This window comes from Coregonus clupeaformis, unplaced genomic scaffold (genome assembly GCF_020615455.1).
Source record: "Coregonus clupeaformis isolate EN_2021a unplaced genomic scaffold, ASM2061545v1 scaf1227, whole genome shotgun sequence".
Taxonomy (NCBI): Eukaryota; Metazoa; Chordata; class Actinopteri; order Salmoniformes; family Salmonidae; genus Coregonus; species Coregonus clupeaformis.
Window position 1 is genome coordinate 42141 of NW_025534681.1, and position 12860 is coordinate 55000.

At 45.6% G+C, this 12860-nt stretch overlaps 1 protein-coding gene across 1 annotated transcript in view; it reads right to left on the reverse strand.

Annotated features, from left to right (window-relative positions):
• The window catches only part of LOC121558896 (alsin-like), a 115532-nt gene that overhangs the window by 23085 nt on the left and 79587 nt on the right, over positions 1-12860 (reverse strand). The window contains exons 16-22 of the mRNA XM_045217789.1: positions 8784-8860; positions 8500-8566; positions 8218-8390; positions 7948-8013; positions 7717-7815; positions 2883-3047; positions 2333-2444 (exon numbers count right to left, since the gene is read on the reverse strand). Of these exons, the coding sequence (XP_045073724.1) occupies positions 2333-2444; positions 2883-3047; positions 7717-7815; positions 7948-8013; positions 8218-8390; positions 8500-8566; positions 8784-8860 (759 nt within the window). The remainder of the gene's footprint in view (positions 1-2332; positions 2445-2882; positions 3048-7716; positions 7816-7947; positions 8014-8217; positions 8391-8499; positions 8567-8783; positions 8861-12860) is intronic.

The window sequence follows — 12860 nt, forward strand, 5'->3', positions numbered from 1 at the left end:
AGTTTGAAGGTAGGCCTTGAAATACATCCACAGGTACACCTCCAATTGACTCAAATGATGTCAATTAGCAGGCTTCTAAAGCCATGATATAATTTTCTGGAATTTTCCAAGCTGTTTAAAGGCACAGTCAACTTAATGTATGTAAACTTCTGACCCACTGGAATTGTGATACAGTGAATTATAAGTGAAATAATCTGTCTGTAAACAATTGTTGGAAAAATGACTTGTGTCATGCACAAAGTAGATGTCCTAACCGACTTGCCAAAACTATAGTTTGTTAACAAGAAATTTGTGGAGTGGTTGAAAAACAAGTTTTAATGAATCCAACCTATGTAAACTTCCGACTTCAACTGTACATTGATAGAAGCCACAATCTTTCTGCAATATTAAAGCTGATCTACCCCCTAAAAAATATATATACACTACCAGTCAAAGGTTTGCCAAAACAACCTCTCTGTCCCTCATGTTGAGATGTCAGATTCATTTATTGGCCCCTTGGTGTGTCATGTTTGTGAGTTGAGCTGTGTTTACCAGGGGTGTGTTCACTGCCAGTTTCTGGATCCTGTTCACCATAATGTGTAAACAACTTCAGGTGGCCTGCTGCCAATTTATCTTCTGTTGACTTATAGAATACATACACTACCGGTCAAAAGTTTTACAACACCTACTCGTTCCAGGGTTTTTCTATATATTTACTATTTTCTACATTGTAGAATAATAGTGAAGACATCAAAACCATGAAATAACACATATGGAATCATGTATTAACCAAAAAAGTGTTAAACAAATCAAAATATATTTTATATATGAGATTCGTCAAATAGCCACCCTTTGCCTTGATGACAGCTTTGCACACTCTTGGCATTCTCTCAACCAGCTTCATGAGGTAGTTACCTGGAATGCATTTCAATTAACAGGTGTGCCTTGTTAAAAGTGAATTTGTGGAATTTCTAGACCTTCTTAATGCGTTTGAGCCAATCAGTTGTGTTGTGACAAGGTAGGGGTGGTATACAGAAGATAGCCCTATTTGGTAAAAGACCAAGTCCATATTATGGAAAGAACACTCAAATAAGCAAAGAGAAACGACAGTCCATCATTACTTTAAGTCATGAAGGTCAGTCAATCCGGAAATTTTCAAGAACTTTGAAAGTTTCTTCAAGTGCCGTTGCAAAAACCAACAAGCGCTATGATGAAACTGGCTCTCATGAGGACCGCCACAGGAAAGGAAGACCCAACGTTACCTCTGCTGCAAAGGATAAGTTCATTAGAGTTAACTGCACCTCAGATTGCAGCCCAAATAAATGCTTCACAGAGTTCAAGTAACAGACACATCTCAACATCAACTGTTCAGAGGAGACTGCGTGAATCAGGCCTTCATGGTCGAATTGCTGCAAAGAAACCACTACTAAAGGACACCAATAATAAGAAGAGACTTGCTTGGGCCAAGAAACACGAGCAATGGACATTAGACCGGTGGAAATCTGTCCTTTGGTCTGATGAGTCCAAATTTGAGACTTTTGGTTACAACCGCCATGTCTTTGTGAGACGCAGAGTAGGTGAACGGATGATTTCCGCATGTGTGGTTCCCACCGTGAAGCATGGAGGAGGAGGTGTGATGGAGTGTGTGTGCTTTGCTGGTGACACTATATGTGATTTATTTAGAATTCAAGGCACACTTAACCAGCATGGCTACCACAGCATTCTGCAGCGATACGCCATCCCATCTGGTTTGTGCTTAGTGGGACTATAATTAGTTTTTCAACAGGACAATGACCCAACACACCTCTAGGCTGTGTAAGGGCTATTTTACCAAGAAGGAGAGTCATGGAGTGCTGCATTAGATGACCTGGCCTTCATAATCCCGACCTCAACCAAATTGAGATGGTTTGGGATGAGTCGGACCGCAGAGTGAAGGAAAAGCAGCCAACAAGTGCTCAGCATATGTGGGAACTCCTTCAAGGACTGTTGGAAAAGCATTCCAGGTGAAGCTGGTTGAGAGAATGCCAAGAGTGTGCAAAGCTGTCATCAAGGCAAAGGGTGGCTACTTCGAATAATCTCAAATCTCAAATATATTTTGATTTGTTTAACACTTTTTTGGTTAATACATGATTCCATGTGTTATTTCATCGTTTTGATGTCTTCACTATTATTCTACAATGTAGAAAATAGTTTAAAAAAACAAAGAAAAACCCTTGAATGAGTAGGTGTGTCCAAACTTTTGACTGGTACTGTGTATAAAAAATAAAATAAAAGATTTAGACCAAGATTGAGATTGCATTCATCAGGCTAATAGCATCATCGAACACTGAGAGCGAGACTGTGTGGGACTCACCATCATCTTGTTGTTGCTGAAGGCCCCTTCATAGTAGAGACCAAACTGAGTGACTACCACCCCATTGCCCTGGCGCTGGTCATCTACCCATAGGCCCATGTACTTGTCCCCTCTGAAACAAGACAACAGACAGGTACAACGGAGCAAAGCAGAGCAGCAACCAACCTTTAGCTCGGCACTATCTTTCAAAACTGAGCAGAAAGCGAAGGCCAAGAGGCCGATACGTAAGCTTTAATAAAATAAGTCATACAAGTAAGAGCAGTGTGCAGGTTTCTCATTTCCTTGAAAACTGAGCAGAGACAGGTAAACACAGACCTGGACACACACTGACTACAGATTGCAGCAACCTCTAGCCTGGTCCCAGATCTGTGCTGTCTTGGTCATCGTCATGCCCGACTCTAGGCAAGACAGCACAAATAGATCTGAGACCAGGCTAAGCAACCACAGCTGTACGTTTATCAATAGATCTGAGACCAGGCTAAGCAACCACAGCTGGAAGTTTGTATCAACTGATGATGACAAATCAAGTCAATCAAGTGCTGTACTATACCTAGTGATGTCATCAAAGACTCCATATCCCATCTTCTTGTCCTGAAGCCATTGGCCAACGAACACACTGGAGGAAGAGCCAATCAGCTTCCCAGAGCTCAGCATCCCATGGCCCTGACGGATGTTATCATGGAAGGATCCCTCATACACCTGACCTGTAGCATACCTGGAGAGAACTACAATCATACACCTGACCTGTAATATACCTGGAGAGAACTACAATCATACACCTGTAATATACCTGGAGAGAACTACAACCATACACCTGTAATATACCTGGAGAGAACTACAACCATACACCTGTAATATACCTGGAGAGAACTACAACCATATACCTGTAATATACCTGGAGAGAACTACAGTCATACACCTGTAATATACCTGGAGAGAACTACAACCATACACCTGTAATATACCTGGAGAGAACTACAACCATACACCTGTAAAATACCTGGAGAGAACTACAACCATACACCTGTAATATACCTGGAGAGAACTACAACCATACACCTGTAATATACCTGGAGAGAACTACAGTCATACACCTGTAATATACCTGGAGAGAACTACAGTCATACACCTGTAACATACCTGGAGAGAACTACAACCATACACCTGTAATATACCTGGAGAGAACTACAACCATACACCTGTAACATACCTGGAGAAAACTACAGTCATAAACTGTAATATACCTGGAGAGAACTACAACCATACACCTGTAATATACCTGGAGAGAACTACAACCATACACCTGTAATATACCTGGAGAGAACTACAGTCATACACCTGTAATATACCTGGAGAGAACTACAGTCATACACCTGTAACATACCTGGAGAGAACTACAACCATACACCTGTAATATACCTGGAGAGAACTACAACCATACACCTGTAACATACCTGGAGAAAACTACAGTCATAAACTGTAATATACCTGGAGAGAACTACAACCATACACCTGTAATATACCTGGAGAGAACTACAACCATACACCTGTAATATACCTGGAGAGAACTACAGTCATACACCTGTAATATACCTGGAGAGAACTACAGTCATACACCTGTAACATACCTGGAGAGAACTACAGTCATACACCTGTAATATACCTGGAGAGAACTACAGTCATACACCTGTAATATACCTGGAGAGAACTACAGTCATACACCTGTAATATACCTGGAGAGAACTACAACCATACACCTGTAACATACCTGGAGAAAACTACAGTCATACACCTGTAATATACCTGGAGAGAACTACAACCATACACCTGTAATATACCTGGAGAGAACTACAACCATACACCTGTAATATACCTGGAGAGAACTACAGTCATACACCTGTAATATACCTGGAGAGAACTACAGTCATACACCTGTAATATACCTGGAGAGAACTACAGTCATACACCTGTAATATACCTGGAGAGAACTACAACCATACACCTGTAACATACCTGGAGAAAACTACAGTCATACACCTGTAAAATACCTGGAGAGAATGGTTAACAAACCTGAGCCTACAGCAGGGTACAATGTAGCAAAACATTTTAAAACAGAAAACAAAAGTGTCTTATTGGACAAGTTCCGATAGCACCTCCCCTTCATATTAGTGTTCCACAGTATACCGTTACCATGGTAAGTTCGCTGTCATGCAGCAGTGCCAGAGAGGGAAACAGCCATGTTTACAGCCATGTTGACAGCCATGTTGACAGCCATGTTGACAGCCATGTTTACAGCCATGTTGACAGCCATGTTTACAGCCATGTTGACAGCCATGTTTACAGCCATGTTTACAGCCATGTTGACAGCCATGTTTACAGCCATGTTGACAGCCATGTTTACAGCCATGTTGACAGCCATGTTTACAGCCATGTTTACAGCCATGTTTACAGCCATGTTGACAGCCATGTTTACAGCCATGTTGACAGCCATGTTGACAGCCATGTTGACAGCCATGTTGACAGCCATGTTGACAGCCATGTTGACAGCCATGTTTACAGCCATGTTGACACCCATGTTTACAGCCATGTTGACAGCCATGTTGACATCCATGTTTACAGCCATGTTTACAGCCATGTTGACAGCCATGTTGACAGCCATGTTTACAGCCATGTTGACAGCCATGTTTACAGCCATGTTGACAGCCATGTTGACAGCCATGTTTACAGCCACGTTTACAGCTTCACAGCAAAGAAAATGGCTTCTCTCGAGCTCAAACAGGTAAAAAAATTATGACTCATAATATTGGAGCCTTTTTTCTTCCTGTACGATTTCGCGCACATTTGATATAATTTCACAAAACCATGTCGCGGGCCGTTTTAAACTAATCCTGGATCGCTAATTATTGGTTTGATAACACATGTTGTTCAGTCATGTTACCTAGCTAGCTAACAACCTGCTAACCTGACAGTAGGTTGAGGCTCATCTGATTGGCCCAGGAAGAAATGAACAGGGTCTGCTACTCATGAGATGTGCTTCAGAGGTAGGATTCATACAGACCTAATGGAAGACTAAACATCTACCTCTTTCTGGAGCTCCTTACATTCTGTTTGGTGCCCAACGTTTTAAAAGTTGGGGGCAGTGTGTGCATGTGTTTGTTGGAGAGAGAAAAGGATACAGAGTGTGTGAGGAAGGGAGGGAGGGAGGGAGGGAGGGAGGGAGATGTGTGTGTGTTTATGAGAGAGAGAGAGAGGGAGGGAGGGAGATTTGCGTGTGTGTGTGTTTATGAGAGAGAGGGAGGGAGGATGTGTGTGTTTATGAGAGAGAGAGGGAGGGAGATTTCTGTGTATGTGTGTGTGTTTATGAGGGAGGGAGGGTGTGTTTATGAGAGAGAGAGGAAAGGAGATTTCTGTGTATGTGTGTGTGTGTGTGTGTGTGTGTGTGTGTGTGTGTGTGTGTGTGTGTGTGTGTGTGTGTGTGTGTGTGTGTGTGTGTGTGTGTGTGTGTGTGTGTGTGTGTGTGTGTGTGTGTGTGTGTGTGTGTGTGTGTGTGTGTGTGTGTATGAGAGAGAGAGGCAGGGAGATAATGTGTGTTTTAACTGAAGAGTAAAGGTTTCATGCAGATCATTATGCAGTGTTTTCAGATCATTGGTTATGACATTCGTGTTTCTTTACGTAATATGTAATTGTTGTACTGTATGTGTGTCTATAGTTGTGTTTAATGTTGTGTTAGTGTATGTAAGTTGTTGGACCCCTGCTGCTGTTGAACCAGGTCTCTCTTGGAAAAATAGATTTGATCTCAATGAGAAAAACTTGTATAAATAAAGGTTACATAAAAAAGAAAAAAGAAATGATGCAGTTTTTTCCCCTGACTGACACAATGACATGCAGATCATTATGCATGTATATTCCTTCCTCCAGCCAAATCACAGGTATGCCTTTGTGAATATGAGCAAATCAGCCATTCTATGCAGTATTATATTATACAGTGAACAGTGTGAAGTTAATTCAATATGTGTTGTATTGAGTAGAAGTGTGAATATCAGTGAACAGTGTGAAGTTAATTCCATATGTGTTGTATTGAGTAGAAGTGTGAATATCAGTGAACAGTGTGAAGTCAATTCAATATGTGTTGTACTGAGTAGAAGTGTGAATATCAGTGAACAGTGTGAAGTTAATTCAATATGTGTTGTATTGAGTAGAAGTGTGAATATCAGTGAACAGTGTGAAGTTAATTCAATATGTGTTGTATTGAGTAGAAGTGTGAATATCAGTGAACAGTGTGAAGTTAATTCAATATGTGTTGTATTGAGTAGAAGTGTGAATATCAGTGACAGGTTTTTACGTAGCCCTTGCACATAACGTTTCTAGAATGGGACCAAGCGTAGGGGGGACGGGGCTAACAGGAGGATGCTAGGCGTTTCTAGAATGGGACCAAGCGTAGGGGGGACGGCGCTAACAGGAGGATGCTAGGCGTTTCTAGAATGGGACCAAGCGTAGGGGGGACGGGGCTAACAGGGGGGACGGGGCTAACAGGAGGATGCTAGGCGTTTCTAGAATGGGACCAAGCGTAGGGGGACGGCGCTAACAGGAGGATGCTAGGCGTTTCTAGAATGGGACCAAGCGTAGGGGGACGGCGCTAACAGGAGGATGCTAGGCGTTTCTAGAATGGGACCAAGCGTAGGGGGGACGGCGCTAACAGGAGGATGCTAGGCGTTTCTAGAATGGGACCAAGCGTAGGGGGGACGGCGCTAACAGGAGGATGCTAGGCGTTTCTAGAATGGGACCAAGCGTAGGGGGGACGGCGCTAACAGGAGGATGCTAGGCGTTTCTAGAATGGGACCAAGCGTAGGGGGACGGCGCTAACAGGAGGATGCTAGGCGTTTCTAGAATGGGACCAAGCGTAGGGGGACGGCGCTAACAGGAGGATGCTAGGCGTTTCTAGAATGGGACCAAGCGTAGGGGGGACGGGGCTAACAGGAGGATGCTAGGCGTTTCTAGAATGGGACCAAGCGTAGGGGGGACGGCGCTAACAGGAGGATGCTAGGCGTTTCTAGAATGGGACCAAGCGTAGGGGGGACGGCGCTAACAGGAGGATGCTAGGCGTTTCTAGAATGGGACCAAGCGTAGGGGGGACGGCGCTAACAGGAGGATGCTAAGCCCCTCTCATGTTTTTCACCCGTGGTATCGCGATACTACTCGGTGTCGTGATACTTGGCCTGGTAACGTATCGGTAGTAAAATGTTGGTATCGTGACAACAATACTTCTTAAGTTAGTCTCCTGAACAGGCCCCAGGAGACGTTGCTAAATTAGCAATTCTACAAGTTTGACCCCAGCCCTGTGTGTGTGCTTACTGTGGCATATACAGGTGAACACAGTAACTCACTTGTACGTCCCAAAGCCATGCATCTTCCCATCTCTCCAGTGGCCCTGGTAACGATCACTCTTGTCGAGGAGCTTGTTTGGCATTTTACAGTCTCCGTAGCTACAGACACAAGAGACAACACACCGGTTACAACAGAAGAACAGGACCATCTGGATGTTCACCATGCCTCCCACACCGCCTGGTTAAACCAGTCTGAACTCTGAACTCTGCATTAACCAGGCTAACACTGACCCGTCCTCCAGTCCTTGTTTAAACGTCCCTGTGAACGTTCTGCCATCTGGCCATTTCATGGTCCCTCTGTTCGAAAGGAAGGAGACAAATCTGTCAACACAGTACTTTGGCCTTTTTGTACAATAATGCAGACGTGTATGTTAAGGATGTATGCCTACTAGAAAGTGTAAATAATCGAGCTAATACAAAATGATTAGTCTTGGAACTTCTTCTCCAGTTGCCCTGATCACACAGGGTTTTCTGTAAACCTCCCCTCCCCCCCAGACTCACTTGCCGTGGGGCTTGCCAGACAGCCAGCGCCCTGAGTAGGAGGCGTCCTTCAGACGGAGGTCTTTACAGAAGACGTAGGAGGCGGTACGAGAGACAGCAGGGACCCCAGCACCGCTCCCCTCTCCGGTCAACACCACCTCCACGGCCTGGTTAATAGCCCTCAGCCACTTCGCCTGGAGGGACAGAGGGAGGACACAGGGCCAGAACACATCAACCTTAGAGGCTAGCAGAGTCGGGATTAATGAGGTGTAGATACCCAGACACTGGACTGAGAAGATGTACCTTTTCCTGAGGGGAGGAGGCCAGCAGAGTGAAGCTCTCCTCTGGAGTTGTCACCTTAATTCCATACCTTGGGGACAGAAGAATGACAACAACATTAAATGATAAGGATAAGAGCGTCTGCTAAATGACTAAAACGTAAAAATGAAATAGAACAGTATGTGATTAGTTATTGATTAGTCTGGTGTTACCAGACCTCAACACCTTATTCTCCTTTGCTAGAACAGCAGGAGTCGAGGCTAGTTAGTTATTGGTTGACAGGAGGATAGCAGGTAGACTAAACTCACTGGTTGCTGCTGGCAGTGATGTCCGTGATGGCCTCCACCCAGAGAGTGGCCAGAGGGTAGACATGGTGAGATGAGAACTGAAGGGAGACAGAACAGTGATGTCAGTGCAGTCACAATGCAGTGACAGTGCAGTCACAGTGCAGTCACAGTGCAGTCACAGTGCAGTCACAATGCAGTCACAGTGCAGTCACAATGCAGTGACAGTGCAGTCACAGTGCAGTCACAGTGCAGTCACAGTGCAGTCACAATGCAGTCACAGTGCAGTCACAGTGCAGTGACAGTGCAGTCACAGTGCAGTCACAGTGCAGTCACAGTGCAGTCACAATGCAGTCACAGTGCAGTCACAGTGCAGTGCATTTCTATGTTTGTTTAAGGCTGGGGCACTTGTTTCAATCAAACAGAATTCCTTGTGTTACAGTATAACTTGCCTCGACGCCTGTGATGTCTGGTAACACAAAACTACACTGAGTGTACAAAACATTAGGAACACCTTCCTAATATTGAGTTGCACCCCTCCCCCCTTTCGCCCTCAGAACAGCCTCAATTCGTCAGGGCATGGACTCTACAAGGTGTCGAAAGCATTCCACAGGGATGCTGGCCCATGTTGACTCCAATGCTTCCCACAGTTGTGTCAAGTTGGCTGGATGTCCTTTGGATGGTGGGACCATTCTTGATACACACGGGAAAATGTTGAGCGTGAAAAACCCAACAGCGTTGCAGTTCTTGACACAAACCGGTGCGCCTGGCACCTACGACCATACCCCGTTCAAAGGCACTTCAATCTTTTGTCTTGCCCATTCACCCTCTGAATGACACACATACACAATCCATGTCTCAATTGTCTCAAGGCTTAAAAATCCTTCTTTAACCTGTCTCCTCCCCTTCATCTACACTTGAAATGAATTTAACAGGTGACATCAATAAGGGATCACAGCTTTCACCTGGCTTCATCTGGTCAGTCTCTGTCATGGAAAGAGCAGGTGTACCTAATGATTTGTCCACTCAGTGATTATAGATATAGTTTTTAACCACGTTACGCAACTTTAAAAGAAATGTCATTCTTTATATTGTGATTTGGATTGTGTAATTTCTGTATTTCTTCTGTTTGTGTTACAGTACATGTAGAATCATTTTTCAGTATCTGCTGAATCAATAGCTTTCTGGATGAGTCTCTTCCCCTTCTGCAGAAGCCGTGGGGGGGTGTGTGTGTGTGTGTGTTGGTGTGTGTGTGTGTGTGTGTTGATGTGTGTGTGTGTTGGTGTGTGTGTGTGTGTTAATGTGTGTATGTGTTGGTGTGTGTGTGTGTGTGTTGATGTGTGTGTGTGTTGGTGTGTGTGTGTGTGTGTGTGTGTGTGTGTTGGTGTGTGTGTGTGTTGATGTGTGTGTGTGTTGGTGTGTGTGTGTGTGTGTGTTGATGTGTGTGTGTGTTGGTGTGTGTGTGTGTGTGGCTACTGTCTAGACCTTACGAGGATGTAGTGATCATGAGACAAAGAGGAGAAGGAACTCTAGTGACAAGAAGTGAAATGAGAGAAAATGAAAAACCACCACCACAGAAACAGAGAGAGCAGCAGCCTATATCAGTCACCACAGCCTATAGCAGTCACCACAGCCTATAGCAGTCACCACAGCCTAGAGCAGTCACCACAGCCTATAGCAGTCACCACAGCTCCAACAGAGAGAGCAGTATATAGCAGTCACCACAGCTCCAACAGAGAGAGCAGTAACCTATAGCAGTCACCACAGCCTATAGCAGTCACCACAGCCTATAGCAGTCACCACAGCGCCAACAGAGAGAGCAGTAACCTATAGCAGTCACCACAGCCTATAGCAGTCACCACAGCCTATAGCAGTCACCACAGCCTATAGCAGTCACCACAGCTCCAACAGAGAGAGCAGTAGCCTATAGCAGTCACCACAGCCTATAGCAGTCACCACAGCCTATAGCAGTCACCACAGCCTATAGCAGTCACCACAGCCTATAGCAGTCACCACAGCGCCAACAGAGAGAGCAGTAACCTATAGCAGTCACCACAGCTCCAACAGAGAGAGCAGTAACCTATAGCAGTCACCACAGCCTATAGCAGTCACCACAGCCTATAGCAGTCACCACAGCTCCAACAGAGAGAGCAGTAGCCTATAGCAGTCACCACAGCCTATAGCAGTCACCACAGCTCCAACAGAGAGAGCAGTAACCTATAGCAGTCACCACAGCTCCAACAGAGAGAGCAGTAACCTATAGCAGTCACCACAGCTCCAACAGAGAGAGCAGTAACCTATAGCAGTCACCACAGCTCCAACAGAGAGAGCAGTAACCTATAGCAGTCACCACAGCTCCAACAGAGAGAGCAGTAACCTATAGCAGTCACCACAGCTCCAACAGAGAGAGCAGTAACCTATAGCAGTCACCACAGCTCCAACAGAGAGAGCAGTAACCTATAGCAGTCACCACAGCCTATAGCAGTCACCACAGCGCCAACAGAGAGAGCAGTAACCTATAGCAGTCACCACAGCTCCAACAGAGAGAGCAGTAACCTATAGCAGTCACCACAGCCTATAGCAGTCACCACAGCTCCAACAGAGAGAGCAGTAACCTATAGCAGTCACCACAGCTCCAACAGAGAGAGCAGTAACCTATAGCAGTCACCACAGCCTATAGCAGTCACCACAGCTCCAACAGAGAGAGCAGTAACCTATAGCAGTCACCACAGCCTATAGCAGTCACCACAGCCTATAGCAGTCACCATAGCCTATAGCAGTCACCACAGCGCCAACAGAGAGAGCAGTAACCTATAGCAGTCACCACAGCTCCAACAGAGAGAGCAGTAACCTATAGCAGTCACCACAGCCTATAGCAGTCACCACAGCTCCAACAGAGAGAGCAGTATATAGCAGTCACCACAGCTCCAACAGAGAGAGCAGTAACCTATAGCAGTCACCACAGCCTATAGCAGTCACCACAGCCTATAGCAGTCACCACAGCTCCAACAGAGAGAGCAGTAGCCTATAGCAGTCACCACAGCCTATAGCAGTCACCACAGCTCCAACAGAGAGAGCAGTAGCCTATAGCAGTCACCACAGCCTATAGCAGTCACCACAGCTCCAACAGAGAGAGCAGTAGCCTATAGCAGTCACCACAGCCTATAGCAGTCACCACAGCCTATAGCAGTCACCACAGCTCCAACAGAGAGAGCAGTATATAGCAGTCACCACAGCTCCAACAGAGAGAGCAGTATATAGCAGTCACCACAGCTCCAACAGAGAGAGCAGTATATAGCAGTCACCACAGCTCCAACAGAGAGAGCAGTAACCTATAGCAGTCACCACAGCCTATAGCAGTCACCACAGCCTATAGCAGTCACCACAGCGCCAACAGAGAGAGCAGTAACCTATAGCAGTCACCACAGCCTATAGCAGTCACCACAGCCTATAGCAGTCACCACAGCCTATAGCAGTCACCACAGCGCCAACAGAGAGAGCAGTAACCTATAGCAGTCACCACAGCCTATAGCAGTCACCACAGCTCCAACAGAGAGAGCAGTATATAGCAGTCACCACAGCCTATAGCAGTCACCAGAGCGCCAACAGAGAGAGCAGTATATAGCAGTCACCACAGCCTATAGCAGTCACCACAGCGCCAACAGAGAGAGCAGTAGCCTATAGCAGTCACCACAGCCTATAGCAGTCACCACAGCTCCAACAGAGAGAGCAGTATATAGCAGTCACCACAGCTCCAACAGAGAGAGCAGTAACCTATAGCAGTCACCACAGCCTATAGCAGTCACCACAGCTCCAACAGAGAGAGCAGTAACCTATAGCAGTCACCACAGCCTATAGCAGTCACCACAGCTCCAACAGAGAGAGCAGTAACCTATAGCAGTCACCACAGCCTATAGCAGTCACCACAGCTCCAACAGAGAGAGCAGTAACCTATAGCAGTCACCACAGCCTATAGCAGTCACCACAGCTCCAACAGAGAGAGCAGTAACCTATAGCAGTCACCACAGCCTATAGCAGTCACCACAGCTCCAACAGAGAGAGCAGTAACCTATAGCAGTCACCACAGCTCCAACAGAGAGA